The sequence below is a fragment of the Diplodia corticola genome (genome assembly GCF_001883845.1).
Source record: "Diplodia corticola strain CBS 112549 chromosome Unknown scaffold1, whole genome shotgun sequence".
Classification (NCBI taxonomy): Eukaryota; Fungi; Ascomycota; class Dothideomycetes; order Botryosphaeriales; family Botryosphaeriaceae; genus Diplodia; species Diplodia corticola.
The window spans coordinates 424,789-451,651 of record NW_017971480.1 but is presented as its reverse complement, the minus strand read 5'-3'; the positions used below and the strand labels follow the sequence as shown (position 1 = coordinate 451,651).

The 26,863-nt window shown below is 60.0% G+C and overlaps 6 protein-coding genes across 6 annotated transcripts; 3 read left to right on the top strand and 3 right to left on the bottom strand.

Annotated features, from left to right (window-relative positions):
* Positions 1-3,469: 3,469 nt before the first annotated feature.
* BKCO1_1000130 (uncharacterized protein) lies at positions 3,470-4,134 on the bottom strand (the record flags this gene model as incomplete). The annotated part of the gene is made up of 3 exons (XM_020269494.1): positions 3,470-3,498; positions 3,574-3,967; positions 4,027-4,134. The coding sequence occupies 3 exons, from the start codon at positions 4,132-4,134 to the stop codon at positions 3,470-3,472; spliced, it is 531 nt and encodes a 176-aa protein (XP_020135649.1).
* Positions 4,135-7,540: 3,406 nt separating this feature from the next.
* On the top strand, positions 7,541-8,365 carry BKCO1_1000129 (alcohol dehydrogenase-like protein; the record flags this gene model as incomplete). The annotated part of the gene is made up of 2 exons (XM_020269492.1): positions 7,541-7,844; positions 7,908-8,365. 2 exons carry the CDS (start codon positions 7,541-7,543, stop codon positions 8,363-8,365), a joined length of 762 nt encoding a protein of 253 aa, XP_020135351.1.
* A 5,883-nt stretch (positions 8,366-14,248) lies between these two features.
* Positions 14,249-17,497, top strand: BKCO1_1000128 (2-oxoglutarate dehydrogenase e1 component; the record flags this gene model as incomplete). The annotated part of the gene is made up of 3 exons (XM_020269491.1): positions 14,249-14,431; positions 14,486-16,533; positions 16,582-17,497. 3 exons carry the CDS (start codon positions 14,249-14,251, stop codon positions 17,495-17,497), a joined length of 3,147 nt encoding a protein of 1,048 aa, XP_020135352.1.
* A 429-nt stretch (positions 17,498-17,926) lies between these two features.
* Positions 17,927-19,843, top strand: BKCO1_1000127 (uncharacterized protein; the record flags this gene model as incomplete). The annotated part of the gene is made up of 1 exon (XM_020269490.1): positions 17,927-19,843. The coding sequence occupies one exon, from the start codon at positions 17,927-17,929 to the stop codon at positions 19,841-19,843; it is 1,917 nt and encodes a 638-aa protein (XP_020135345.1).
* A 1,119-nt stretch (positions 19,844-20,962) lies between these two features.
* Positions 20,963-22,295, bottom strand: BKCO1_1000126 (beta-lactamase family protein; the record flags this gene model as incomplete). Its single annotated transcript, XM_020269489.1, has 3 exons — positions 20,963-21,824; positions 21,878-22,147; positions 22,207-22,295. 3 exons carry the CDS (start codon positions 22,293-22,295, stop codon positions 20,963-20,965), a joined length of 1,221 nt encoding a protein of 406 aa, XP_020135498.1.
* A 1,297-nt stretch (positions 22,296-23,592) lies between these two features.
* BKCO1_1000125 (pectate lyase) lies at positions 23,593-24,411 on the bottom strand (the record flags this gene model as incomplete). Its single annotated transcript, XM_020269488.1, has 2 exons — positions 23,593-24,003; positions 24,064-24,411. The coding sequence occupies 2 exons, from the start codon at positions 24,409-24,411 to the stop codon at positions 23,593-23,595; spliced, it is 759 nt and encodes a 252-aa protein (XP_020135343.1).
* Between the last annotated feature and the right edge of the window lie 2,452 nt (positions 24,412-26,863).

The window sequence follows — 26,863 nt, the reverse complement described above, 5'->3', positions numbered from 1 at the left end:
CGACATATGAATCGGGGTTGGTCAGGGATCTCCGATGGATCGCGCGCCAGCTGATGCTTGAGCCCCTGCAACGACCCTTGTGACGAGGCCAATCGATGAAAGAGTACTGGCGTTGAGCCAGGAGGGAAGATCTTTACCGACAGGAAAGATCCTAGAGACCCACAAAATGCAATCAAGTCAGAGCAAGGTGGAACCTTACATACAGAACAGATGCGTCACGCGGCCAAACTTGTTGGATCATGGCGATAACAGCAGAAGGTATGCAACCGAAAAGTAGGTGAGGGGATTATTGTCCAAGAGGTCGTCATGTAGGAACAAGAGCTTTAGACGATAGTGCCCGACTCATAGCTCGCCGCCCCTGCGTGGTCCTACCGTGTAAGCTTCAATTTCTTCCTTTTGGACGCCTGATGGAGAAGTCACCATCGCGGAGGTACGAAGGCTGATTACCTGCGTCTTGCAATGAAAGTACAGGCACACTCGGCTGGCGGCGAGTTGAAAGCCTTTTCCCAAACGTGCTGACCAGTCGTACGTTTTTCGATGGACACAACGGTGCGGCGCAGTGGGCTGGCGTGTGTCCTGTGCTGTTTCGCTTAGAAGAGCTGGCGTCATTCGCTAAAGCGTCGACTGCTGTCTTCTTCACAGAGAGGCGATTTACATTGCCATCGGCATGCCGAGAGTCTGGAAGGGGTCAGTCGAATGCCTGAAAGCTCGGCAGGAGCGTCGTGCGAACTGAGGGGTGTGGTTCGGAGGCGAGCAAAACAGCGGCTGGCAAGAGCAGCGCAGAAGGCGGTAAGATAGATCCTTGGGCCAGGTGACACGGCATCGTCTCTTTATCCTCACACCTCAATGGCGGAAAATGCTTTATGCGTGCCCCAGAGAGGAGGTACCACGTACAGCAAACGAGAATGACCCCACCGGGCCTGCGAGGTACTGAATCGCTAGATGCACGGTGCAACGGGGTCCCTGTCCGTCATGTCGTACAGCATGCAGCGCCAGACGGTGCTGCCAACCACAGCTCTCACAAGGTAGTGCGATCTAACTGTTTCTAATCGTACTTCGACACGTTCCGCTTTTGGAAAACATGAGCCATGGTTGACCTTGGTCCTACGACGACGGCACCGAGGCAGCGAGTGTTCCCGGCCGAGTCGATTAACGTGCGCAGGCGGCCAGAAAGCAGACGATATGTGCGCTGTATATGGCAAGAGAGGGCCGATAAGTGGGCTCGTTATGCACTAGTGGCTCGATACAACGCCCTTTCTGGCAATCACGGAGGCGCGGATGCACGCGGAGGGCCATGCTGCGTCATTGATCGTAGGGAGACGCGCACATGGTGCATTCTCCGGCTGCGTCTCGCTTACTTACCCATCCGCCGTGTCGTTGTTTTGTTGTTGTCAAGTCAGCAATCGGCGATGTGCCGCCACGTCGGGCCGTCGCAAGACTTGCTGCCTTGGTGCCAGCATGTGAGCATCTGCCTCGCGCGATGCCGCCGGGCGCCCTGGGGCCGGCCAGGATGAGAAGTGAGGACGGCCCAGCCGCGGGCGCTATAAGGGTCCAGGCGATAGCCGTCGACAACGGCTTCGGCAACTTCGGCGACGTCGAGTAGAAAAAGAAATATCAAGCAGGTACCCCACACCGCCTGCGTGCGTAGCCGGCATCAGCACGCTGCCAGACACGGTGGGTGCGGTCGTCATGACAGGCCGCGGCCCCCATATCTCGGTACTGACATCAACAAAGCGGCGCACCTCAGCCACCGCAGCCATGACGTGCCCTCTTGACGACGAGCCGGGTCGGCTGGACGCCTCGCCCAGCAACGGGCTGCACGTCTGAGGTCATCCGTCGTGCGCTGAACATGCAATGGCCCCTGCCAACCCGAGTAGGCACGCGGATTGGCCCCGGGTGCTGGCATCTGGGCTCGAAGGTGCCTGTTTCGGGTCGCATATCAGGCGACTGGCACGGCGCGGGGCAGCGGTCCGCTCCCGGCTTGATCAGGTCCACGTCCACGCGCTGGAGAACGCACAGCACAGCACAGGGCCGGCCGCGTGGCGCCCTTGTCGTCGGGTCAGACAGAGCCAGTGGAGAGCGGCCCTAAGGCGGATATAAGAGACATGGTAGCGCCGCCGCCGCGGGCCGGGGGGAGGATGCAGGCAGGTGCAGGCAGGCGCAACGGCTGGGGCGAGGGCGCTGTGCGGTGGCCGTGGGCGAGCAAATGCCGGGCTGCGCGTGGCACCCCTGCCGCGTTCTGACCCGCATTGCCTCTGTACGACGCCTGGCTGGGGTGCTGAGCTTGGCATGTGTGGTGACGCCGGCGGCCGCGCTGTTGATGACGCTGCAGGACGGCGAGGGAGCGGCGAGGGCGTTTGCGGGAGCGCATGGGGCGGTGGTGTGGTCGAGGGCGTGGCCGGGGCGGGTCTGGCGGCCGCAGGCCCAAGTGAGCCGGCGCGGAGGCTTTGGCGGGTGCTGGAGCGCGGGCTGCTGGCCGCGTGCACGCCATGGGAGGCTGCTGCCGGCGGGAGAGGCAGGCAGGAGCTGCGGGCTGCCCGGCGGGTGCAGCGTTCGGGCACGCGTGCCTGCCTCGCGCCGGCACGCGTGGGCTGTCGCCCGTCACTGACGACTATCCCGGCCTCACCTCTCACAAGCCACCGGGCACCGACGTCAGAAGCCCGCCATCGCCTCCAGGCTGAGGGTTGAGCGTCCGTGGCACAGCCCAGGCGGCCAGCCAACCTCTCGACCGCCTTCCTCTGCCACGCCCGTCCCGCCCAGCCGGCCCTTCGACCGGCTGCCGCCAACGCACCAGGCCCAGCGCCCGCAACGGAGCACACCACTGCGGCGCCCTTGCGTCGACGAGGCGCCGCCGGCCCTGGCGCGCCGAAGTTGATTTAAGCTCGGCGCCGGGCCCTCAGCAGCAACGGTGCCCTACTCTGAGACCCAACCAGGGTGGATCGTCGCCAGCCGCGTCCGCCTGAGCCCCCCCCGGCCCGAACCCGCCTCCGAACGACCCATCTCTCGCCATCTGCTGCTCTGCTCTGCTGCGCTCCCAGGCTTCCGACACGGCCGCTGTTTTGCTCCCATATTAGACCGCCCCCGCCTCCTGCCGCACCACCACCCGAGCCCTCCACCGACGGTTGCGCTACTATTCCCCCTGCCAGAGACGGGCGACAGCCGCGTCCCGCACATTGGCCGTGGCCCAGGACGCATGCAGGAGCAAGGAATTCCGAGCGAGACGGAAGAAGGCAAGCCATGAATTGGTAAGAGCTCCTACGCGCCATTGAAATCCGCCTTTCCATAGAGACTGTGCCGGGTGGGAGTCGAGAGAACGACCGCAAGGAGACAAGAGAGAAATAGAGACAAGAAAAGGACCGTCCTGGAACGCGTGCGCTGCACTTCCATCCGCCAAGTCCGCCCGGAAGCTTCCCTGCCGCCGCTCAGCGCCCGGTGAGCCGCAGGCACATCGCACCCCAGCCCGCAGGCCTCACAGATCTCGGACGGGGTCATACATCTCTGTCGCGTGCGTTAGCTGCTTTGCTTGTTCCTGGCGCCATGTGAAACGCCTCGCCGGCGCGATCATGTACCCACCCGTCGAGCCACCCCCGCCGTTGTTGCCGTCCGGAGATCCGCCCTGGGATGGCACTGCAGCACCTGGGCCGTCAGTCTCGCTGGCAGTCACGCTGGACGATGCGCCACTACCTCGGTGCCGATTCCTGTTGTCACGGTATCGGAAGACGTGCCACAGCAGCCAGCGGATGATCCAGTTGTCCTCGTTGCGGCCGTCCATGTAGTGGCCTTGCTGGTAATACGGCCGTGTCCGCGCGCTCGCTGCGTGGTACACGTTGAGCACCTCGCGGTGCATCGCCGTCTCCGTTATCTGGTTCGACGAGTATGGCGGCTGCACTGTGGGGTCGGAGCGGCATTGCGGCACCAGATTCGATGGATCCTGGCTCGTACGCCTTCGTCCCTCGGCCGCCTCTTCCTGCACGTCTGATGAGTAAGGGTCCCGCCTCGCCAGGAACCCGTCCGTGCACTGCGCACCTTCATCAGCTCGTAGAGCTCCTTGTGGGCCGGGTTGTCCTCCGAAAGGCCCAACCTCTGGAAGAAGTCTGCTTTCGTCCTGCTTGGTGCGAGTCTAGCCAAGGCCATGTTGCTGTGCCGTCTGCCGGATGGGGCGCTCTTGCTGTCAGGCTCCGGTGTGCTGTCTGAAGCTCAGTGCGTGGTCCCCGGGGGATGAATGGTGGTCTGCCGCACCTCCTGGCGAACAGCCGAAGCGTGTAGTTGCGAAGGCTCTCGCTCGTCTCACTGCTCATCTCGGGCGTCCCGCCCTGCGCTTAAAAAGATCCGCTCGGCAGCAACGGGGCAGCCGCAGCCATATTGGTCAAGCACGCATATGCAGATCCGCAGATCGTGACCATGCAGCATCTACCACTCCCGACGGGTGACGACCATCATGGGCAGTAGGATGTTATCCAGCTGATCCAGAGACATGGATGCATCGGCGCCCAAGCTACACATTGAGAAGGTTACCAACCGCGCGGTCCGTGCCTGCCTCAAGGTGGCCTGATAGGGTTCCATAACCAAGAGTGCTCCAGGTGTGACGCTCACTAGACGAAGCATTGGTGGCTTGCCCAAGATACATCGCCCCTGGGTTGCGTCTCCATTGCTGGGCGGCAGCACCGGCACGCGAGATTCAGAACCCCACCCGGGAAACAAGCTACCAGCTCCCCGGGACCCTGTGGCTTTCACTGGCGGCCGGCCTGCGTGTCCACGTACAGCCCTGCCCCTTGGCCGCAGCAGCCCTGGTTATCATGCTTTCAGGATCTTCACGGCTCGCCCGGGAGCGAATTACAGGCGGCCATGCTACTACAGCCGCGCTGGGCCAGCTCATCAACGCCGCGGCGCTGGTGGGATGCCCTCCTGCCGAAGGCTGCAGATCTGATCGACCCGGGAACGGGTGGCTGCTCCAGGGTCGGCGTTCCCCTCGATTCTACTTCTTACACCGAACGTGCCTTCGTCCTCAGCATGGCTTCCGGGCACAGGCCAGGTGGAGACACGCCGAACGGCTGTGTTGCCACGCACACGAGACTATTGGGAGGTGTCAAATATGTTAACTGCGCATACAAAACAAAGTGTGCTCACCTTTCCAGGGGCTGGATCAGCCTAGAAACCAATCTGGGAAATGGGGGGGCAAAATTCGCCGATCGTCTTCGTTTCCCCGATAGCGCGGTGTGCGCTGTAATCCGCAATGCAGGCCTGCTTGGCCCCGGCCGCTTTCTTCACATGGAGCTGCGGGGATTGGAGCAAGCTGTGCCCGTTTTTTATGTCAGAATCGTCGATGACGAGGCTCCCACGGCCGGCTCATGGCATCTCGGCTCTAGGCGGGCAAGCCGACGGCCAGGGAGAGACACCAGCAACTAGCGACGAATCACTGGCGCCACGGCGCCATGCTGGACCACAGCTCTTCTGGAACCCTGCATGGAAAGTGGCTTGTCGCGCCACAGTCGACGAGCACGGAAACAGACGCAGCTCACAAACGCACCTGACAATCTCGGGATCATCCGCGCATTTGGGCGCCAAATTGCGTGCCAGTAAGCCTGCCTGAAAGGGAACTGATACAAGCGCGGCCAAGAGCGTGGACCGGTGCTTTTTCACTCGTCAACGGCCAACGCACTGTGTTTCAGCTCTTGTGCATAAAGCTGACGGCTGCCCCCAGCCGCATCTCATCTCGCTACGCCCGGGGTGGTCGATGGAGATCTGGGCCCGAATCCACAGCCCCGGACCCGTCCAAAAGGATGCTCCCAACATATAGTCGCATCCACAGCGGCTTCGTCTGCAGCGGTACGGTGTGGCTTCCACGTGGAGATTGCGGCCGCACGTCTCCGCATGTCTGCATGGCCTCGATGACGTCTACATCACGCAAGTGGTGCTGGAGGCATCCGCTTCCGATGGACTACGCAGATGCTCCGCAGCAGGCGACTGCCTCGCGAGGTTGCCGCGGTTGTTCTTGCGGCCGTCTCCTGCTTCCCGCGGCTGAGCGTGAGCCGGTCTTCTCGCCAGCGCTGACGGTGGGCCGTTATGCGCAAGTCATCGCTCTGATCCATGTGCCCCGTTCAGTTGCGAGTAAGGATCGGCGGTCGTACTCCGCCCGGGTTCGCCGCGGCCAGCGATCAAGAGATGCGCCGTCGGCTGTGCGGTTTCCTCAATGCAACTCGGAACCAGACTTCTGTGCCACAGCCTCCAGATAGCCGCGCCACTCCGCCGTCAGAACTTCGGGAGCGGCGCCAGCGCACGTGGTGGACACGAAATCCAAGACGGCGCCGCCAGGGTGCATTGCCCCGACGTGCTCCAGATCGCTTCGGAGAACGGCACTGCTCCAGGCGCCCAGCGCCAGAAGCTCGCAGCGCATGCCGTGTGACGACGACGTCGCCTCCACAGGTTTCAGCAAGCCGCTTCTTCAAAAGCGGCCGGAGTGCTGCTACTGGGCGGCGGGGGCCCGCAATGGGCTGATGGAGTCCTTGCCCTCGTGGAGAGCTCGTGGGCGAGCCGGGATAGCTGCAGGCACACGTCTTGGTGGCGCGCCCCAGCGGTAGTGGCCTGATCGCTCGCTCCCGTCCGTCACTGGAGGCGGTCGCAAGGCACCCTTGCGTAGAGGCTGGCTCATGCGAAGGCCAATCCGTCCAAGCTTCTGGGCGTCCGGAAGTGCGGACTGGTCGCTTGTGGGCGATCACATCTTCGGCTACCCAGGCCGGACCATGATTCGCACAGAAGCAATGGGCGCAGCTGCAAGGCTCACCGCTCGGACCGCCACGCATGGGGGAGATCTAAGATCGCGGCAGACGGCAAGCGATGCGCCGCCCCGGCCTCAGGCCATGGCCGCCGCGGGTACGGGCCGCTCGAGTAGTCCCTAGCTGGCCCACCTGGCCCACCCACTTCAGCTCACGACGCTCTCAACCACGGCCGTTGTTGCTCGACCCGGAAGCCTCTCAGCCCGGTCGTCCCATGCTCTTACGACCGCCGACACCATGGCTGCGCCCGCTCCACGTGTGATAAGGCAGGAACCGCTTTCTGTCACGCGCTGCGTCTGCCGTCCTGGAGTGACGCAACCCGGCCACAGCTCCGCGTCGAGCCTGCCCGCCGTTAGGCGAGTACGTGGCGCTCCTGGATGGCCTCTGCCAGTGCTTTTTCGCTCAGTCGCATTCGCGCCGTCTTGAGCTGAAATCAACGCTGTGCGTTTGCACCGTGACCCGGAGCGGGCCTTGCAATCGCCTGGGCAGCAGCGGCGGCCGCTGCTGCTCCTGACCGCTGGCGCCTGCCGCCCCTGGCTGACGCCGTCATCCCGGCGGTGTCTCGCAGCGGAACAATCATGTTGTGGCAGCAGCGACGCAGCCGCTGCATCAAGCCAGGCAGCCCTACCGCCGGCAGCAGCAGCTGGACCTCTTCGACGCCAGAGCCCTGCCCAAGCCAGCCAGCAACTTAATTCACCGCTTCTTTTTCTTCTTTGCTCTCCGCGCCCGGCAAGCCTGATTCAGAGGATTCCAAATCACGCATCATCATGGCAGTATCTACCATCTCGAGCACCCTTCCGCTATTCGATCGCAGCAACACTCCCCTAGACTCCTTTGTCTCCAGCCATCGCAGTCCTCCCACATGGCGTCAGGCACCGTCCAAGCGGCAGTTGTTCCCGCAGCTAGACTCTTCCGAGGCCACCCCCAGCGAAAGTGGCTCCATCTACGATGCCAAACAGGTCAGCTCGGAGAGTGAGGCGGATGAGCCCCCACAGAACAGACCCAGAAGCAAGAAGAGGCCGCATTATCGCTCGCTGCCTGAGGAGGAATGGGCTCCTTCTGCCATCCCAAGTGAGTCAAACGTTGTCTAGGCTCTCGAGGGGACGGACAGCGCTGACCGAAGGCTTGTTTCAGATGGCTTCGGTGTAGCAGTCCGCTTCATCAACAGACCGGACGCAACGCCGTTGACCACCATCATCGAGCAGAAGTCGATTGCAACCCTTCGTTCCGCCAGGCTCCGTGCGGAAAAGACCGAGCAAAAGCAACCGAGCAGGCGCCAGGCGGCTCTCACCATCGACGAAGCAACGCTCAGAGAACTGCACGAGATCATGGAGAACCAAAGGCCACCGGACCACAAGATCTCGTCAGGATCGGGCTCGACCAATGTCGATGACGTTGGATATCCCGCACGACCAATTTCGCCGCAGCACTCGCCGCCCTTTCGGGCCCAAACGCCGTCCGGTCTGCCCCGGTGGCCGGGAGATTCGCCAGGTTCGCTTCGATCTCCGCGGCGCAGGGCCTCAGGCGGCAGGGGCTTCAGGTATGCCCTTCGCCATATGCTACGTCGTCCTCCGGGAGGTGAGTCTGAATAGCGTGTGCCTGGATGTCGGGGGGGGGGGCGCGTGTGTGCGTGGGCGAAGTACGCAATGTCAGACCGATGTCGCACCAACGTGGCGTGTACATACATGTTTGACACTTGAAGCATGGGCTAATCCTCTCATTTATCAGCGCCTGGCGGACGAGACCCCGGCAATACTGCAATGCGCGGGGTGCATGAGGTGCAGGAGTGGCGGCAACCGCCCCACCCCAGCCACCGTGCCGGGCTCGCACTTCGGGCTTCCCCCAACAGCGGGAACGGAACGAGCAACTGTCCAGACCGGCACCACACGCACGCGCCAACGGCTGAGGGCAACTCTCTTGGCGGCGCGGAACGGGAGCCGGAACCTCAGTCGCGGCCTCTAGACTTTACACGGCGCGGACCGTGGCAGTTAGGGGATCGGCAAGGACTGATGCAAACATCCATGCCGGGATCCACGCCGCCAAACATTGCACAAGCTGCACAAGGTCAGGCCTCCAGGCGCCCCTCCACCCCCACTGGGCGTCGGCAGGACCGCCTCCACGCTGACGACCCCGGTCGACCCGAGTCTCTCAATTCGGTCTACTCAACGCCCACACAGACCAGCAGGCACTCCAGTCATCCGCTCATACCTGCGCCCCTGTTTACGAGCCCGCCCCATTCCCGCCGCGATCTCGACCCGCGCGTTCCCGTTTCCCCGTATGACCGTCTTGCCCATGTGTTGGGTACAGGCGAACCTACATCACAAGTGGCGCCATCTCACAGCCACAATGGCCGTGGTGGAGATGGTGTGGACGCGCGTTACACGGCCGAAGACATTCCTGTTTATCGTCCAGTTGCAGTGAGTCCGCAAAGCCTGGACAATCAACGAGGCAGCGCCCATCGCGGAGCTCCCGTCGCATCGAGCACTCCCTTTACCACATGCCCTAGTACTACTATAGCTTCATCTACGAACCAACAAACCGATACTCCTACTATGCAGTGCAGCACTCCCCCGTGGTCATCTGCTTCCTTGGCCTCCTCCACACCGTCCGCTTCATCCCCCCATCTCGTGCCAGAATCTCAACCCCCCACGAGGCAACCCCCCACGAGGCAACCCCCCTTGGAGTCTGCTCGGCATTCCCCGCCTTCCTCGATGGGTGTCACGGTAATTCGTTCTGCCGCACTTCCGATCCTTCTGCCTCTTGCAGCTGCAGAAGGGATCGTTCGCCCTCATCTCCTTCCTCGCCCCGTGACTCTCCCTCGTTGGGACGTCAAGAGGGAGACCGCCATTGATGAGCGTAGGGTCTCTCATGGCTCACCTAGCGCCTCACCCAACGCCTCTATCCGTGCAATACGGGGTAGCAGTGCGGACGGCCACTTCGGGCACACCAACAGTAGCGAAAGCTTCCACACAGCCACGCAGACGCCCAGACCAAGCCGGGCATGCAGTCCGTCAGCACTCGGTTCCGCTGCCCTCACTCCACTGAGCCTAGACCAAGTCATTGCAGCAGATGATGCACCGCATGCGTCCGTGCCGCGCGGAGCGCACATGCAAACCAAGCGCAAAGAACGAGGCAGTGGAAGTGGAAGCAGCATCCCTGAGGAGAAGGGCGTCGGTGATTTGCTTGGATGGCTGCTACGAGTGTGCTTTTGCCAACCTGTCGGTGGAGTTGAGGACTGGGAGAGCGGCAGAGACAATGCGCGTCGCCATCGTTGTGTACAACGCCAGGCGAGACAAGACTCATGGATGCTTTGAAGGAGTATGGTTGCCGACTGTTGTTCTCAGGGAGTTCAAGACCGCATTTCTCGCCGGCAAGGTGCACATTCGTTCTCTCGGCTGGGGTCGGATTCTGGGTTCAGGGTGTTCCCGCCCATCTGCCCCGGCTTTTCTATTCTTGTGGTAGGTAGTTTCGTCTATTGCCCGTCGTCTTCTTTTCTGCCCTAGGAAACAGACTAAGTATCGTGGTGGCGTTGCATAAGGAGAGTGCTCCAAACATTGGGCGCCCAATTCGCTTCTTTCCTTCTGATCCCCATGAGAGTATTTCCGTGGTTCGGAGCATGCTCCGCCTCCGTTGCGCGAAATAATTCCCTTCTCTGTGCCGTTGTGCCGCGCCCCACATTACCTACCTGCGCAATCTCCATCCATATGCCCCTGTTGCTTTCCCAGAGCTGAAGCAAATGAAAGCATTCGCATACTTTCCTCATTGGGTAATGCCGGAGTCGACGGCCCCCACGTCTTGAGTTGCATCCTTAATCAGGGCTAGCCGTGTAAGCGAGGATCCGCGCTGTGTGCGCATACACATATGCGTATAAATCCGAGATGAGTAGGTATAGGAGAAAAGGATCGGCAAGGGAGCCGGTGCCTGGGGTCTATTGTCAATATCGATATGACACTCTGATAGGATTTGTCAACGCCAATTCTCGCCACGGATCAATATGATTCAGTTCCGGCACCGCGGCTCAATACTCATTCACGCGGCAGAATGAAGTCCTGGGACTCATTTGAAATGGGCACGCTTGAGAGTGCGTCGTCACATTCCAGAGTTGTTGCAGAGCAATAGGTGGATCGTCTATTTGTCACGGTGGCCAGGAAAATGATGCACTCGGTTTGCCCTTTGCGGGATTGTGACAGGCGGAGGCCGATAGGGAAAAAGAACGTCAGTTCGTGTTGTGTCAATGAGTTGGTTCAACCTGAGCAGTGAGGCGGGAGATCAACCGGCCCGACGCGCAGATCCGCGGTCGTTGTGTGGTACTTACTCCAACCTAGCGCACATCGGTGGTCAAATGCGGCAAGAAAGGAAGCAGGCGGCGGTCTACGGATCGTTGGCAAATGCAAAGCGTTTCGTTTTTCCTGACTGCATGGCTAGCGCTGGAGGTGAGCTTGCCTCCCGTTCACCTTTTGACATCTCTCTATTTCCTCTCGATCGCTTTGTGCGGATGTAGGCATACTGAATAGTCGATTAGCGCGACGCATCATGCACGTTCTTCCCTCCTGTCGGAAGACATTCCAGTTACTTCTTTTTTCTTCTTTCTTCTCTTTGCCCCGTTGCCGAAATGGCCATCAGCAAACGTCCTTCAGTTTGAAGTACAGACAGCTATTTCCATTCGTCCGTCTTCATCTGTTGACTTGTCGTTTCATGCTGAGGGCTCAGCCATGACCGTTGCGCCTCGTCACAGCGTGAATCGCTTGTTATTCCCTGTGTGGGTCTTAAACGGTAGGGGATGTGGCCTTGCCGGGCCTTGGCGCAACTGTCTGGCTCCATGCAGCCGTGTCCTATGTTGCAACAGAGCATCTTCTCTATTTGGGTTTCTCGGACCGCTGCCGCTGCTGAGTGATGCCCATGTAAGATGGCACTTCGCATTGCCTCTTTTGAGGAAAGCTAGGGCTGAGTAGGTAGGGGGCTTGTTTTCCGCCGTTCCGGCTCAGTGGAGAAGAAAAAGAAAGCAAAGGAAAGACTGGAAAAGCAAAAAAGACTGGGGTCAAATCCTGGAGGTGAGATACATCAGCTGTTTTTTTTTCCTTTCCTCGACATTCGCATATTTCCTTGGCTTCCTTGCTGCGTTAGCATTATTTGTGATTGAATATGCATGTTGCTCTCGCCTCTCGCTTCTTCCGATGCAAGACGGCTGGGGGGCCGAGGGCAAAAGGAATACTGTTATCGTGAAGGGCTTTCTGTTTGGGCAATGAAGATGATTATCGCCTCTATTGGGGCGGAAAACGGTTAGACGGATCGATGATCTCGCTGGCTGCGGAGAAAAAGGAATGAGAGTAGAGACAGGTAGCGCGAATGGTGCGGGTAAAATTTCTCCCATCTTCCAGACATGGGGAACCAGTTGCGCCGATCTGTGTAACACTGTATTCCTCCGGATTTTCGCGGATGCGGGTCGGTGGTGTCGATCGTCTTTTGCCATCGGAGGCGACCGTTGTCCTGGGATATGGGGGGCTGAGCTGAGATCGAAGGCTGAGAGCAGCTCAAAGCTGAGGATAGATTGGAACAGAGGCTGGCTGGGAATAGAATTGGAGCGGCGATTGTATCTGGATTTCCGGAGGCAAGCCCGACATACTTGTCGCACTGTGAAGACCTAGTTCTCTCATGGCCCAGCACCAGCCAAGCTCCTGCGCTGAACGAGGTATGAAGACGTGTCCCAATGAATGACGAGATTCCTTAGTAACCGCCCTGAACCACTCATCAGCACTCTTTGACGAGGCAGGCAATACCAGGCCACGGCGTTGCTGTTTGACGGAAGACTTGATTGAATTCGACCATCTCACATACATACGACCGGCTGCTCTCGATGGGTCCGCGCGTGGTTGTGACAAGGGTGCCCTCATAAGACATGACTACAGAGGTCGTCGACGGCTCGGGTCGACAGCGAGCAGGTTTTGACGTTTGAGGTTGGGATTCATTGTTGGGTCTCTATCGAGGGACCAACGAAGGCTGTTTTCATAGAATGGACGTCTCCTCTCCGGACGCATCCATCCCAACCACAACCCAGCCGGAAGATGCGGAAAGCTCTGGAAATCATGGTGCAAGCCAGAGTCGGCGAGTCACGCAGGATGGAGAGCAGGTCTCGTCTGGGTGATTGCTGAGCAGCGGGTGTTTGTTTAGGAGCAGCTTTTCGGCGTTTTGTTCGCGGTGCCGACGGGGATTTTGCCGAAGGATGCAAATGGCGGCTAACGTCGGGACGACTGCGAACCGCATTGGGCGACTTCAGAGGCCGATTTGGACGAGCAGGACGTCGCAGAGGGTCAGGTAAGCTGTTGTTGTGAGGTTGAGGTTGCAGTTCTGCATCTAGAACTGCCCCGAGAATCAAGGTGAATGTTTACATGCCATGGGAATCCATGCGATCACTGCCCCATGGGCTTGAACGTGTATCAATAGGTATTGCACTTCGGAAGGACGGCGTTATGTTTGCATGCCGAAACGAAGGCAACTCGGCGTGCTGTCACTAGGCCGTACAACTGTCTCAGCCATCCCTTCAGGTGCCAGGTGTCTCAGCACTTGGAAGTGTATCGAAGTCCGATCGCACGCATTTTGAAGATTTGGGGGTTTCCATGTCTGTACGAGCGACGTCATCCTTTCGAAATTTACATATGCACGTTTGCGGGGTACCGCCACTGCGAAGAGTGCTTGCTCAGACATTATTTCGGTCCGGCAGACCCGCCTGCTGTTGCTCGCAAAGGCAGAGGCAGAGGCAGAGGCCGGCACCCGCGTCGGCGTGGCAACAGCCAGCATAGAGGGCCGGGCGGTGGAATGGCTTGACCGGTGGCGGTGCATGCGGGAGCTGGTCACAGGGAGGGCAGATGGAGCCTGACCGGTGGCACAGTGGGGGGCGACAGCAGGGTGACGGCAGGGCGACAGCAGAGCGACAGCAGGGCGACAGCAGGGCGACAGGCGGAACAATGGAGCTAGGCGATGATGTAGCTGGTCGAGTCTGGGGAACACAGGCGCATAGCCGAGGCCTGGTAGCCCCACGCCTGGCCCTCCGGACCTGCACCTGGCGGACTTGCCTCGGACAAAGCGCCGCCTCCTTTTGCGCGCATGCGGTCGCGGACGGCGCACGGGGAGCGTGAAGGGGGCGCATGGCTCAGAGACTGCAACTTGGCGGCGTGCCAGGTCAGAGGATGCAGCGCTGCGCGTTTGGGCGCGGATGGGCGCGCGGTCAGCGGGCCTGGCGGGCTGTCTGCTGCGGCATTTAGACGGCCAATGGTGGCGGCTGCTGACTTTTTCGAGCCCGCGCTAACCCCCGATCGGGCCGCCGCATCCCGTGTGCCTTCCGCCGAGCCTGTGGACGTAATGCTTGGCCTTGAATCTGCGCCAGCTCTCACCAACTCCGCTCCCTCGCCTCTCCCTACACCTGGCTTCACGCCGCCCCGTTTGGATGAATTGTTAATCCCCGCGTCGGCACCTCCACCATGCTGCGCACCACCCTCCGCCAATGCAGCTCGCGCCTGCCCGCGGGCTGCTTCGCTGCGCGGACGAGCTTTTCGACCCAGAGCACCGCGCTTGCCTCCAAACGCCGCGCCCTCGCCGTCTCCGCCCACCGTCTGCAGAAGAGGCACTATGCCGTCTCCGCCGAGGACACCAGCAAGGGCGTCGTGAGTCCCCCGCCCCCCAAATCGACCAAGTGATGCTGACCAGAGCTCCCCCAGGACCCGAGCGACTCCTTCCTCCAGGGCAACACCGCCAACTATGTCGACGAGATGTACGTGCAGTGGAAGCGCGATCCCGAGAGCGTCCACGTCTCGTGGCAGGTCTACTTCAAGAACATGGAGAGCGGTGAGATGCCTGTCTCCCAGGCCTTCACCCCCCCGCCCACCATCGTCCCCGCTCCTGTCGGCGGCGTGCCTGCCTTCACCACCCCCGGCCTTGGAATGTCCATGGGCGAGGGCTCCGACGTCATGAACCACTTGAAGGTCCAGCTGCTCGTGCGCGCCTACCAGGCTCGTGGCCACCACAAGGCCAAGATCGACCCGCTGGGCATCCGCGGCGAGGCCGTCCAGTTTGGATACAGCAAGCCCAAGGAGTTGGAATTGGAGCACTACAACTTCAGCGAGAAGGACCTGGACCAGGAGTTTAACCTGGGCCCCGGTATCTTGCCCCGCTTCAAGACCGAGGGCCGCGAGAAGATGACGCTGCGTGAGATCATTGCCACCTGCGAGAGGCTCTACTGCGGCTCTTACGGTGTCGAGTACATCCACATCCCCGACAGGGAGCAGTGCGACTGGCTGCGCCAGCGCATCGAGGTTCCCCAGCCCTACAAGTACTCCGTCGACGAGAAGCGCAGGATCCTGGACCGTCTGATCTGGGGCACTAGCTTCGAGTCTTTCCTGGCCACAAAGTACCCCAACGACAAGCGCTTCGGTCTGGAGGGCGGCGAGAGTTTGATTCCTGGTATGAAGGCTTTGATCGACCGCAGTGTCGACTATGGCGTCAAGGACATCGTGATTGGTATGCCTCACCGTGGTCGTCTGAATGTGCTCAGCAACGTCGTGCGCAAGCCCAACGAGTCCATCTTCTCCGAGTTCGCCGGCACCGCCGACCCCTCCGATGAGGGTTCAGGTGACGTGAAGTACCACTTGGGTATGAACTTCGAGCGTCCCACTCCGTCCGGCAAGCGTGTGCAGCTGTCTCTTGTCGCCAACCCCTCCCACTTGGAGGCCGAGGACCCGGTCGTCCTCGGTAAGACTCGCGCCATCCTGCACTACAACAACGATGAGCAGGAGGCCAAGACGGCCATGGGTGTTCTGCTCCACGGTGATGCTGCTTTTGCTGGCCAGGGTGTTGTGTACGAGACCATGGGCTTCCACGCCCTGCCCAAGTACCACACGGGTGGTACTATCCACATCATTGTCAACAACCAGATTGGTTTCACCACTGATCCTCGCTTCGCCCGCTCTACTCCTTACTGCTCTGATATTGCCAAGGCCATTGATGCCCCCGTCTTCCACGTCAACGGCGACGATGCCGAGGCCTTTAACTTTGTCTGCCAGCTCGCCGCCGATTACCGTGCCACCTTCAAGAAGGATGTCGTTATCGACATGGTCTGCTACCGCAAGCAGGGACACAACGAGACGGACCAGCCCTTCTTTACCCAGCCTCTCATGTACAAGCGTATCTCGCAGCAGAAGCCGGCCATCGACAAGTACGTCGCCCAGCTTCTCGAGGAGGGCACTTTCACCAAGGAGGACGTCAATGAGCACAAGGCTTGGGTTTGGGGCATGCTGGAGGAGAGCTTCGCTCGCAGCAAGGACTACCAGCCCACCGCCAAGGAGTGGTTGACCTCTGCATGGAACGGATTCAAGTCGCCCAAGGAGCTGGCCACCGAGGTCCTGCCCCACCTGCCCACCGCTGTTGAGAAGAACGTCCTGGACCAAGTTGGCGAGAAGATTGGCAACGCCCCCGAGGGCTTCACCGTTCACCGTAACCTGAAGCGTATTCTGCAGAACCGCACCAAGACCGTCACTGAGGGCAAGAACATCGACATGGCCACCGCCGAGGCGCTCGCGTTCGGAACTCTCTGCATGGAAGGCCACCATGTCCGTGTTTCGGGCCAGGATGTCGAGCGTGGTACCTTCTCCCAGCGTCACGCTGTCCTTCACGACCAGGAGAACGAGGGCACGTACACCCCTCTGGCCAGTCTCAGTGAGGACCAGGGCTCTTTCGTCATCTCCAACTCATCGCTGAGCGAGTTCGGAGTGTGAGTAACCACCAGTTTTTATATCTCGATTCAGCTAACGTGGTCCAGTCTCGGTTTCGAGTACGGGTATTCTCTATCGTCGCCCAACGCGCTAGTCATGTGGGAGGCGCAGTTTGGTGACTTCGCCAACAATGCTCAATGTATTGTTGACCAGTTCATTGCTTCTGGCGAGACAAAGTGGCTGCAGCGTAGCGGCCTGGTCATGTCCCTCCCCCACGGTTACGACGGTCAGGGTCCGGAGCACTCTTCGGGCCGCATGGAGCGCTACCTTCAGCTTTGCAACGAGGATCCTCGCATCTTCCCTAGCCCTGACAAGCTTGAGCGTCAGCACCAGGACTGCAACATGCAGATTGCTTACCTGACCAAGCCTTCCAACATGTTCCACATCCTTCGTCGCCAGATGAACCGCCAGTTCCGCAAGCCGCTTGTCCTCTTCTTCTCGAAATCTCTCCTGCGCCACCCGATGGCTCGCTCGAACATTGAGGAATTCACGGGCGATTCGCACTTTGAGTGGCTGGTGCCCGACCCGGCCCACGAGACTGGCGACCTCGCGCCCAAGGAGGAGATCGAGCGCGTCATTCTCTGCACTGGTCAGGTGTGGGCTGCTCTTGTGGCTCACCGTGAGGAGCATGGGCTCAAGAACACTGCCATCACGCGCATTGAGCAGCTCCACCCCTTCCCGTGGGCGCAGCTCAGGGACAACCTCGACTCGTACCCCAACGCCAAGAACATCGTCTGGTGCCAGGAGGAGCCTCTCAACGCGGGCGCTTGGTCGTTCACTCAGCCTCGCATTGAGACTCTTCTCAACGAGACGGAGCACCACAACCGCAGGCACGTGTTGTACGCTGGCCGCAACCCCAGTGCCAGTGTGGCGACTGGTCTGAAGGCGGCGCACAAGAAGGAGGAGAAGGATCTCCTTGAGGTTGCGTTTTCGGTCACGCAAGATAAGCTCAAGGGCGAGTAAAAAAGTTCTCTTAGGTCTTGGGTAGAGGAGGGATTTTTATTGGAGGAGAACACGGTTGTAGATGAGGGTGGAGGGCTAGTGCATTTTCTCTGTACATCAGCATCACGGACGAGTTTGGATTTCCTTGTATTGACGGGGAGGCCCCCCCCTGGGAGCGTAGACACATGCGGGGATCAGGAGCTCCCGAATTGGATGAGTTGCATTTTAGGTGTTGGTCGGCTTGGAGGCGCAGAAATAATATTTGCTGTCCCGCTCTGAGTGAAATCCGGGGTAAAAGTGCTTTGGTGGAGGCCTGTCAGTTGGCGCTAAGCGACGCGCGCGGCGGGGCCGGTTGAGACGTCATCGGAGCTCTGGGCCCCGAGCTTCCATCTGCACATCTCCGCCCGTGCTCACCTTTTCCCTCCACCATCTTCTTCGCCTCGATGCGAAATGCCTGGAGCGACAATCACATCGTCTTACCTCTGCCTCCGCTGCCTGCGAGCTTCGCAGCATGCTCTCACACGCACGTCGACCATCACATCTCCGCCAGCGCGCTCGAGACGCTGCCTCTCCGCCTCGCCACAGCTTCTCCGATCGTCCTCCACCTCCGCACAGGAACGCGGCCACGAACGCGATGCGCCCGCAACGATCAAGCATCAAACCGAAGCCGGAAACGGCCCTCCTTCCACCGCTCCGACCACCGCCACCACTAGTACGACAAAGAAAGAGGGCGAGGACGTCGAAGCGGGAGCAGCAGCAGCAGCAACAGCAGCAGCGAAAGAACCGGGCGCCATGTCGCGCCGGCTCGAGGCGCTGACGGAAGAAGGGCTGGAGGCGGGCGGGCGCGGCGGCGCGCGGCGCGCGGCGGCGATGGTCGAGGACGCGGGCTTCTCGGAGGAGCTGCGGCAACGGCTGGAGGAGCGCATCGCGGGCGCCAACTTCGCCAGCCGGTACGCGCAGCCGCTCGCGCAGGCGGGCCTGCCGCCGGGCGCGGGCAAAGGGACGCGCGACCTGGCCGGGGCGCGCCCGTGGACGGGGGCCGAGAGCGTCGAGGACGCGAGCTTGCGGATGCTGGACGACGCGGTCAGGCCGATGAAGAAGGCGGTGCCGAGGAACCCGGCGGTGCGGCCGCCGAGCAGGGTCGACACGGGGATGAGCGCGGCGAGCGGGAGGGGGGAGAACAGGGGCGTCAGGTTGGCGGAGGCGAAGGAGCGGACGGGGTTGTATCACCTGCAGAAGGACGGGGAGGGGATGAGCGAGGACGAGAGGGAGAAGCTGAGGAGGGAGATGCGCGAGCGGTTCCAGCCGGGGGCCCGGGGCGGGCCGATGAGCGTGAGGGCGTTGGAGGGCATGGCGAACCAGCGGATCGAGGACGCGATCGCGAGGGGCCAGTTCAAGAACATCCCCAGGGGCCGGAAGCTGGAGCGCGACTACAACGCGAGCAACCCGTTCTTGGACACGACCGAGTACTTTATGAACAAGATCATCCAGAAGCAGGAGATCGTGCCGCCGTGGATCGAGAAGCAGCAGGAGCTGGTCACGGCGGCCGCGCGGTTCAGGAACCGGCTGCGGACGGATTGGAAGAGGCATGCCGCGCGGATGCTCTCGAGTGAAGGTGGCAGTCTGGAGATGCAGATCAGGAGGGCGCAATCGTACGCGGAGGCGGAGAAGCTGGCTAATCCGAGGAAGAGAAAGGAAGAGAAGATCACCGCCGTTGACACGGAGGGGCATCTCAGCCAAATCACGCTGGCTGGAGAATTGAAGGTTCCGGCTGCACCGGAGAGTCATAGTAGCAGCCAGCCACCGGAAAAGATTACCGTCAAGGCCACCACCGTGGGCTCGACCGACGGCAAAGCAGCATCTCCTCGCCAAGATGCGGAGGAATTGATTGATGAGTTCATGGTTGAGAACCCCGGGCCGTCGCCCCCGACGACGACCACTGAAGGCTCATCTTCGGCCCCCCGCGTCATTCCCGCTCCCTACCCCTTCCGCGACCCGGCCTGGGTGAATTCCGAGCGCTCCTTCCTCGAACTGTCCATCAAGTCGCTCAACGCCCTCACGCGCTCGTACAACCTGATGGCGCCCGAGCTGGCCAAGAAGCCGTACTTCTCGCTCGACCGCGAGCTGGCCGCCGCCTTCGCCGACGTCGCGCCCCAGCTGCCGGGAGAGATCAGGGACCGCGCGCTCGAGCCCAAGGGCAAGTCGTTGGGCGGCGGCGCCGCCGGGCGCGGGGCCGGCATCATGGACCATTTCGGGACGGAGCAGAAGGTCAATATCTGGGATGATATGAGGCAAGTGTATGGGTTCAGGCAGCTTTGGAGGGATTTGTTTCCGAAGAAGAATAAGAAGAATAAGGGCGCGGAGTGAGTCGGGTACGACCTTGGTTGGAGGTTGAAGGAATAATGTAATGATGGCGCCGAGTTATGGAATCTAAAGAAAATAAATAGCGGATGGAAGTTGATATTAGTTGGCTGAGTTAGTAACGAGTAACGCTTCCTAACATTTATCTTAATCTAAATGGTTTAAAGCTGTTCTATAGCGTTTGACTACGTGATACTATTAACGCGTATTCGTGGTAAAACGCTTAGAATATTGTAAAAATCGCCAGTAGCCTAGTGTAAGCTACTCGTAAGTTAAAACATTACGAATAAAGTATCCTTATCAATGGTCTACTTAAGACGCGGCTAGGTATATGAGTGTTAATATTTTAAGCTAACCCGGGTGGTTTAAGGGATATTCAACCTAACGTCGTAGCGGTTTGTGAAATAGTTATACAGAGACGCTTAACGAAGGATCGTCTATGCGATTAATATTTCCAGGTTTATTGTAGTTGTTGTTATAAGACTTCTACAAAAGTGAAGTGAAGTGAAGTGAAGTAATAAGCGTGGGCGCCTGCGAAATCGCGGAAGATGATTGGGTTCTAGAAGCAAATCTCGCAGCTACTACTAGATCGACAGCTGGCAGGCATCCCCGGGCATGTAGCGCGCACAGACGGGGCTCGATCCTGGTCCGGGTGCCATACTTCGGTTCCTGCGCCTGGGTTAGGGTCGAGCTTGCACTACCGTGGAATGAGGAGTATCAGCTTTCGGGGTGCTTTTTTTTTTTTTCTCTCTCTTTCTCTCCTCCATCCATTGTCATCTTTGGGTGCTGGGCTTAGCCTGGCCTCTCCATCTACTGTATGCTCCCACCCGGCTCCGCCATTCCGCCGGCCTTGACCGCCTCGGATATCCCGCGCATTTCTTCCACCAAATACTTGCGGTTTGTAGCACGAAGGAGACGTACGCGGTCTCAACGGCGAGCCGATTGTGCACCTATCTCGAAGCAGAAAGAGCGTTTTCGGTTTTACATATATGTCTCAAGATCTTTGCCCTGCTAGCCAAGGCAGCACTGGTGCCCTTTGGCGTCGATATACACGCGTATCTTCCCATTTCCTCGCCATCCCCGTCCCTACAATCCAATTCACCCAACAAGCGTCCTCCTCCCTCCCTAGAGCTTCTTCTCCCGCGCAGCGCCATACCTCTTATACATCTCCCTCGCAAACAACTCGCCCATCTCGATTGCCTTGGGGTCCGCGGGCGGGATCAGCTGGCTCGCATACACGACGGCCAAATCCGCCTTCGGATCGACCCACCAGTTCAAGTTGGGCAAGCCGGACCACAGCAACGTGCCGGCGTGGGTCCAGCCGGGGACATCGGTGGTGATGAGCAGGCCCGCGAGGCCCCAGTCGATGCCCGTCTCGGGCGCGAAGCTGGCGGCAGGCAGGATGCGCTCGCCTTCGGGCGCCTTCATGATGGCGGCCAGGGCGGCGCGTGACGAGGGCGTCAGCTGCGGGGTAAAGAGCTGCTCGAGCGTGTCGCGCTTGAGCAGGCGTTCGTCGCCGTCGTTGGCGGCCAGCAGCAGGGCGTGCACAAACTTGAACAGCTCGCGCGGGGTGCCGAAGACGCCCTGGCCGCCGAGGTCGTCGACGACGTCCGGGAAGAGGAAGGGCGAGCGCATGTGCACGCATTCTGCGCCGGGCTTCGGCCGGCCGCTGAGGTCCGTCATGCGCGCGGCCAGGTCTGGGCGCGAGCGCAGGTGGAAGGTGAAGTCGGTGATTCCGAGTGGGGCCCACAGGTGCTGCTTCATGTAGGCTTCCAGGTTGGTCTTGGTCACGCGCTCGACCAGGCGGCCGGCCCAGTCGACGCTTGCGCCGTACATCCATGCGGTGCCGGGCTCGAAGAGCAGCGGGTAGGTGAAGCGCTCGGTGAGGGTGGCGCCGCCGGGTTTGGTACCGGTGGCCTTGCGCCAGGCCATGAGGAGTGGATTCATCTCGTCGTAGCCGATGCCGGACGAGTGGGTGAGGAGGTGTCTGGATGCGTCGGGTCAGCACAGGGGTTTGATCGTTGGAGTGAATTTGCAGACTTCAGGGTAATGGGCGTCGGGTTCTTCTTCGTCTTGATGTTACCATCGTCGTCGACGCTTTCGATGATTTCCAGATCACGAAGCTCGGGGAGAAGGTCGTAGACGGGGGCATCGAGCGAGAGCTGGCCACGCTCAACGCACTGCATGGCAGCAACGCTGGTCATTGCCTTGGTACACGAGGCGATCCACATGACGGAGTCAGGGTCCACGGGGCTTTGGTCGCCGTCCTGGAGCAGGGATCGCTTTCCAAAAGCCTGCTCATATTTGAAGCTGGCTGAGGAAGAAAGCGTCAGCGGGTCGTGTGGAGGCAGGAAAGGCGGGTGAAGTACTTGCCGGTCTTGTTGGCGGAGATCAGCACGGCATTTGGGAGCTGGCGAGCCTGGCAGGCGTCTTGAAACGTTTCCTCGAGCGAAGCCATCGGGGTGGGTTGGGCAGACGGAGTGAGGAAGGAAGTAGGTGGAGGTCCTCGGTCCGCGGGGCGACGTACGTCTTAATGCCCCGCAGTCTTGGCTCAACAGCGGTGCAGGGATCCCCTCCTCTTGCTATTCCAGGCAACCATCTTGGTCAGCCGGACGTGTTCGGCCGGAGGACGGTTGTTGTCTGTATAGCCAATCCAGACACCGGCCTCTTTGGCGCGGCAATGACTTCTGCCTGTGAAGCAACTTGAGCTTGAGCGATTGGGTGGGGGTACCTGCATAAATGAGAGGTAAGGGCGGTGGCACGACGGCTGTTGCGTCAAGCATGATTGGCCGCCTCCCAAACGTCGTGTAAAGGAAACGTGTGTCCGACGTTCGAAGTTGCTGCACTTAACACATTGTCTGAATGCCACGATGATGCCACGTTCCCGAACGGGCACCGAGCAGTCCGGACCTCGTTCCGTGGAGATGAAGTCTGTGCGAGATTTCTGAAGCGAGCCGCGTTTGTCTCTGTTCTCGCGCTGTGGCGCCGCCTTCGCCCAGGCACGCGAACAGCCGTCAGTCGAAATTGTCCGCTGCCCTTAAGATCTGGATCGAGTGTTTTTGCATGGTAGTGGCGGGGCAGCGCCACCCGTCCATATTGCGAATGGGGTCCGGCGTCCCGGCTAAGTCGGCACGCCCCAAACCGGCTGCAACGGCTGCAGCGGCACGCGGCCAAAGGGCGAGAAAGATGCAATGTGTAATAAGCTTAGGTAGATTAAGCCGCGAACGACAAAGCAGCAATGCGTCCGATGTGGGGAAGGAGAATGGGGATGTGGCGTGCATGCGTGCATGCGTGCGAGAAAAACCCCCGATCGCCCATCACACAGACCACAACCTTATATCGACGTTGGCTGCTGTCCGTTGGTGATGCTTGGCGTCTGGTGTTGTTGTTGTTGTCAAGAGTCGATGGTTTCCCGAGTGCGTTTCGCCAATCTCCCGACTCAGCAGCGGCTTGGCAGATCGCCCAGAGGTCCCTAGGTACATCCTTCCCAAAACAGTCTTCTTGTCCTGCGCTGACTCGCTCACGCCTCGCCTTGGTCCATCTTGGCTTCGACTACGAACCATGGAATAATCACAACTGCAACAAGACGAGCATTTGCAAAAGCAGGTACACATCCTATTTTTGGAGACAAGTTTACAATTTACAACGAAGACCAAAGCCCACCTCCGCCTTCCGGGAGACTCGAAACACCTTCCCGTCTCACCGGACCCCCACCCGTCAAGTCAAGACACCGCTTGTGGTGACAAAGAGAACATCTAGCACTCGGGAAGAGGGTCCGAGTAGATGCAGGCGTCGGAGACACCCGACGAGATCTCCTCGGGCTCGTCGCCAGTGTTGTTGCCCTCGTACTCGGTGCAGATGGCCTTGACATCGGTGGCGCACGTGCCGGTGATGGTCGAAGTGTCGCCGTAGTTGGAGTTGATGCCAGTGAGGACCTTGCCGGACGAGGCAACGACGTTGCTGACGGTGACCTTGCGCTCGCCCATCTCGTCGCAGTTGCCGCAAGAGCGGTAGAGCTTGCCGAAGTCGACGACGGTGAAGCCGTCGATGCTGACAGAGCCGACACCGTTGTGCTGGATCACCTTGTCTTCGGCACCAGTGGCACCACCGCCGGTGATGGTGGCGTCGCCATCGCCCTTCAGGGAGAGCGCGTCCTCGCAGACAGCCTGCAATTCAATCGTCAGCCACAGTTCGACACATCAATCCACATGGGCGGAGAAGCTCACCTCCCACCAGACGTTCTCGATGGTGCACGAGCCCTCGCAGTGGACGCCCTCGATCTGGTTGGCACCAATGATGGCGTTCTTGAGCGTGGCACCGTCGGCAAGGATGAAGACGGCGTCCGAGTCGCCGCCCTCGTCCTGGCCAGTGCAGCTGACACCACGGTCGTAGGTCTTGTAGCCGCCGTCGAACTCGCCCGAGATCTCCTCGGCCGCGTCGTAGGTGACGGAGCCCTGGGAGTCGGGGATGGGGAAGTCGGCACGGCGGACGAGGTTCTTGCCGAAGGTCTTGGTCCGGACGGCAGAGACGACGCCAGAGGCGGCGAGCAGAGGGAGAAGAGTCTTGGACAACATTTTGGCTGAGGGCGTGTATGTAATACGAACGATCACAGATCTGTTCGGTTGGACTTTGGGAAAAGAGTGGAAGGTTGCGAACGAAAGAGAGTGTTGAAGAAAGAGGATGCTTGCCTGGAGAAAAAAGATGGTCTGGAGCCGGCCGGCCGCCGTCTTTATACAGGAGTGCTGCTCCTGTTCCTGCTTCTCATGATACCAGGGCGGCTGGCTGGACGTACGACCAGGCTGGGATTACGTGGTCCACCAAACAAACGGAGCCCGGTGGCCCCCGAAGAAGACACACGGCTATGCCCCAATCTAATTCCACTTGGCAATGTGGGGAATAGATGAAACCTCACAGCGGTTTGGCTGGTGGGAGTGCCGACAGGGAGCACATGGCAGACGCGGCCAGGCATGGCCTCCGCATCGGCGGGCGAGCAGAGCACAGGCATCGACTGTGGGACGAATGTCGGATCACTGTTGGCGCCATGCGGCGGGCGCGATCTGCAGTGGGTGTTGCTGTACATGGCAGTGTTTCCACCCCTGGGCAGTGAGGGATGCGGAACGTCGGCGTCTCGCAGGCGCTGGCGCGGGCTCGTTTAATTCTCGCCCTCTCCTGCTCTCGCACGGCGCGGCGCCGAACGGCGGGCAAAACGGTCTCACGGACTGCGGAGAGCAGATGACGTCCGGGCTTCCATTGCGCGTCCTCGGGCGGCGCTTGCCCGCAGTGGGCGGTGCTGTGGCGCGGCGGCCGAGCGTTGGTGGAAATTTCTCAGGCGGGAGGGTGCTTAAAACAGTGCCAAGAGCAGGGGAAAGGCGTGGCTTCTTGGCGCCGGTCGGCAAGTGTGTGTCTGAAACGCATGCCGGTGGACGCGCCTGCCACGCGCTGTGCTTTCCTCCGCGCCGACGCTCCCCCGTCCCGCTGTGCACTCTCCTGTTTCAACTACCGCGGAATGCCAAGCCCGTCGCCGTCGCCGTCGCCGTCGCTGGACCTCGCCAGATGCGCTTACAGGATGCGAGGATCCTCAGCCTGATGCCCCGTTTTGGGCCTCTGCACCCTTGGGCCTTGCGCAATCCAGAGCTTGCCCCGAGTCGACCGCCAGCCTGATGCCCTCCTCTGCCTCCTCCTCGACTCGTCAGGAGAGCTCAACCCCAATTGATCCCAGCCGCGAATCTCAGACCGCCCGGTCGAGGAGCTGTCTTCGCGTGCCTAGCCCGTCAGGCCTTCCATTGACATGCAGCACTGCGCTGGCTCGCTCCGGATTCCTGTCTTTGTCAATCCGTCTATTTCCTGCACGCCGCTTCACCGGCTTTCTCCCATCCTACGCTGTTGTTTCAACGTGCGGCGTGTTTGGCAGCTGCCATCCTGGCGCCAGGAAAACTTCTTCCGCCTTCGACCGGCAGCCATCTCGGACTCGGCTACTTGGACTTCCGCGTGCAAGACAAGTCGAACCGAGCCGTGGTCTGTCATCTGCTCCGAGCTCGTTTCCGTGTGCAGATCGCAAATCAGAGAATCAACTTCCCCCCAGAGAAGGAGGAGTAGATCTATACCGGGTACAGACGGCCTATCCTCACGTCCGTACAGGCCCGTGGAAGACTACCAAACGATTACCCCTTTGTGTCTTATCGAGGACGCTACCTTCTTCCTGACCCGGCAGGTGAAGCAAATTGCCGGACCTGTGCGAGTTTCAGACCCGTTCGAATACGTCCAGGAAAATCATCCCGCTGCCCAAGCAACTGAGGGATAACGGTCCGTTAATGAAGTAGATTGCTCTAGTTGAATATCTGTCAGTGTCTTCGCGTCAATCTTCCACCGCGTATTGCAAAACGATGAGTGCATACGTCTGTCTCGTACAGGTATCGCACAGCGATGATCCAGTTCCTGAATGGTAGGCAAATGAGTCGGATAAGGCATGGCCTTTATGATCCTCGTAGCCACCCATGTCTGCTCCATGTAACCGATCGCCAACACTTTTAACAACGAGAGCCACATTGTACGCACAAGTATTGTGACGACCAAAGAAGCGGTGTTGCGGAGAAGACGCCGTCCATCACCGTGACAAGAGAGGTAAGAGCCGGATAACGGATGCATCGTAGCGTCTCACCGCAGAAGTGATAAAGCGGGTCGGAGCACAACCCCGGTTATTGTACTCATTGCCTCCCTGTAATGCAAGACACGGCGGTGCTAAATCTCCGCCAATAACCTGCAAGCTCCTTGGGCCACATCTTGCTGCAGCTTAGAAGCTCAAACAAGCTCAGACTAAGACGCACCCCCAGTCTTGCCACTGGGCCGCACTTCTCTGCTTTCAGTCTCGGGCAGGAACGCAAAGACATCAGCCAATAACGCATCTGCCGTCTTCGTTGATTTGTTGTGTTGATTGGGCGCCAGTATCGTGGCCCGGACAGACAAGAAAGCCTGTCCGAAGCATTTCGAACCTAAGACAAACTTCGTGATTTAAACACCACCTCTTAC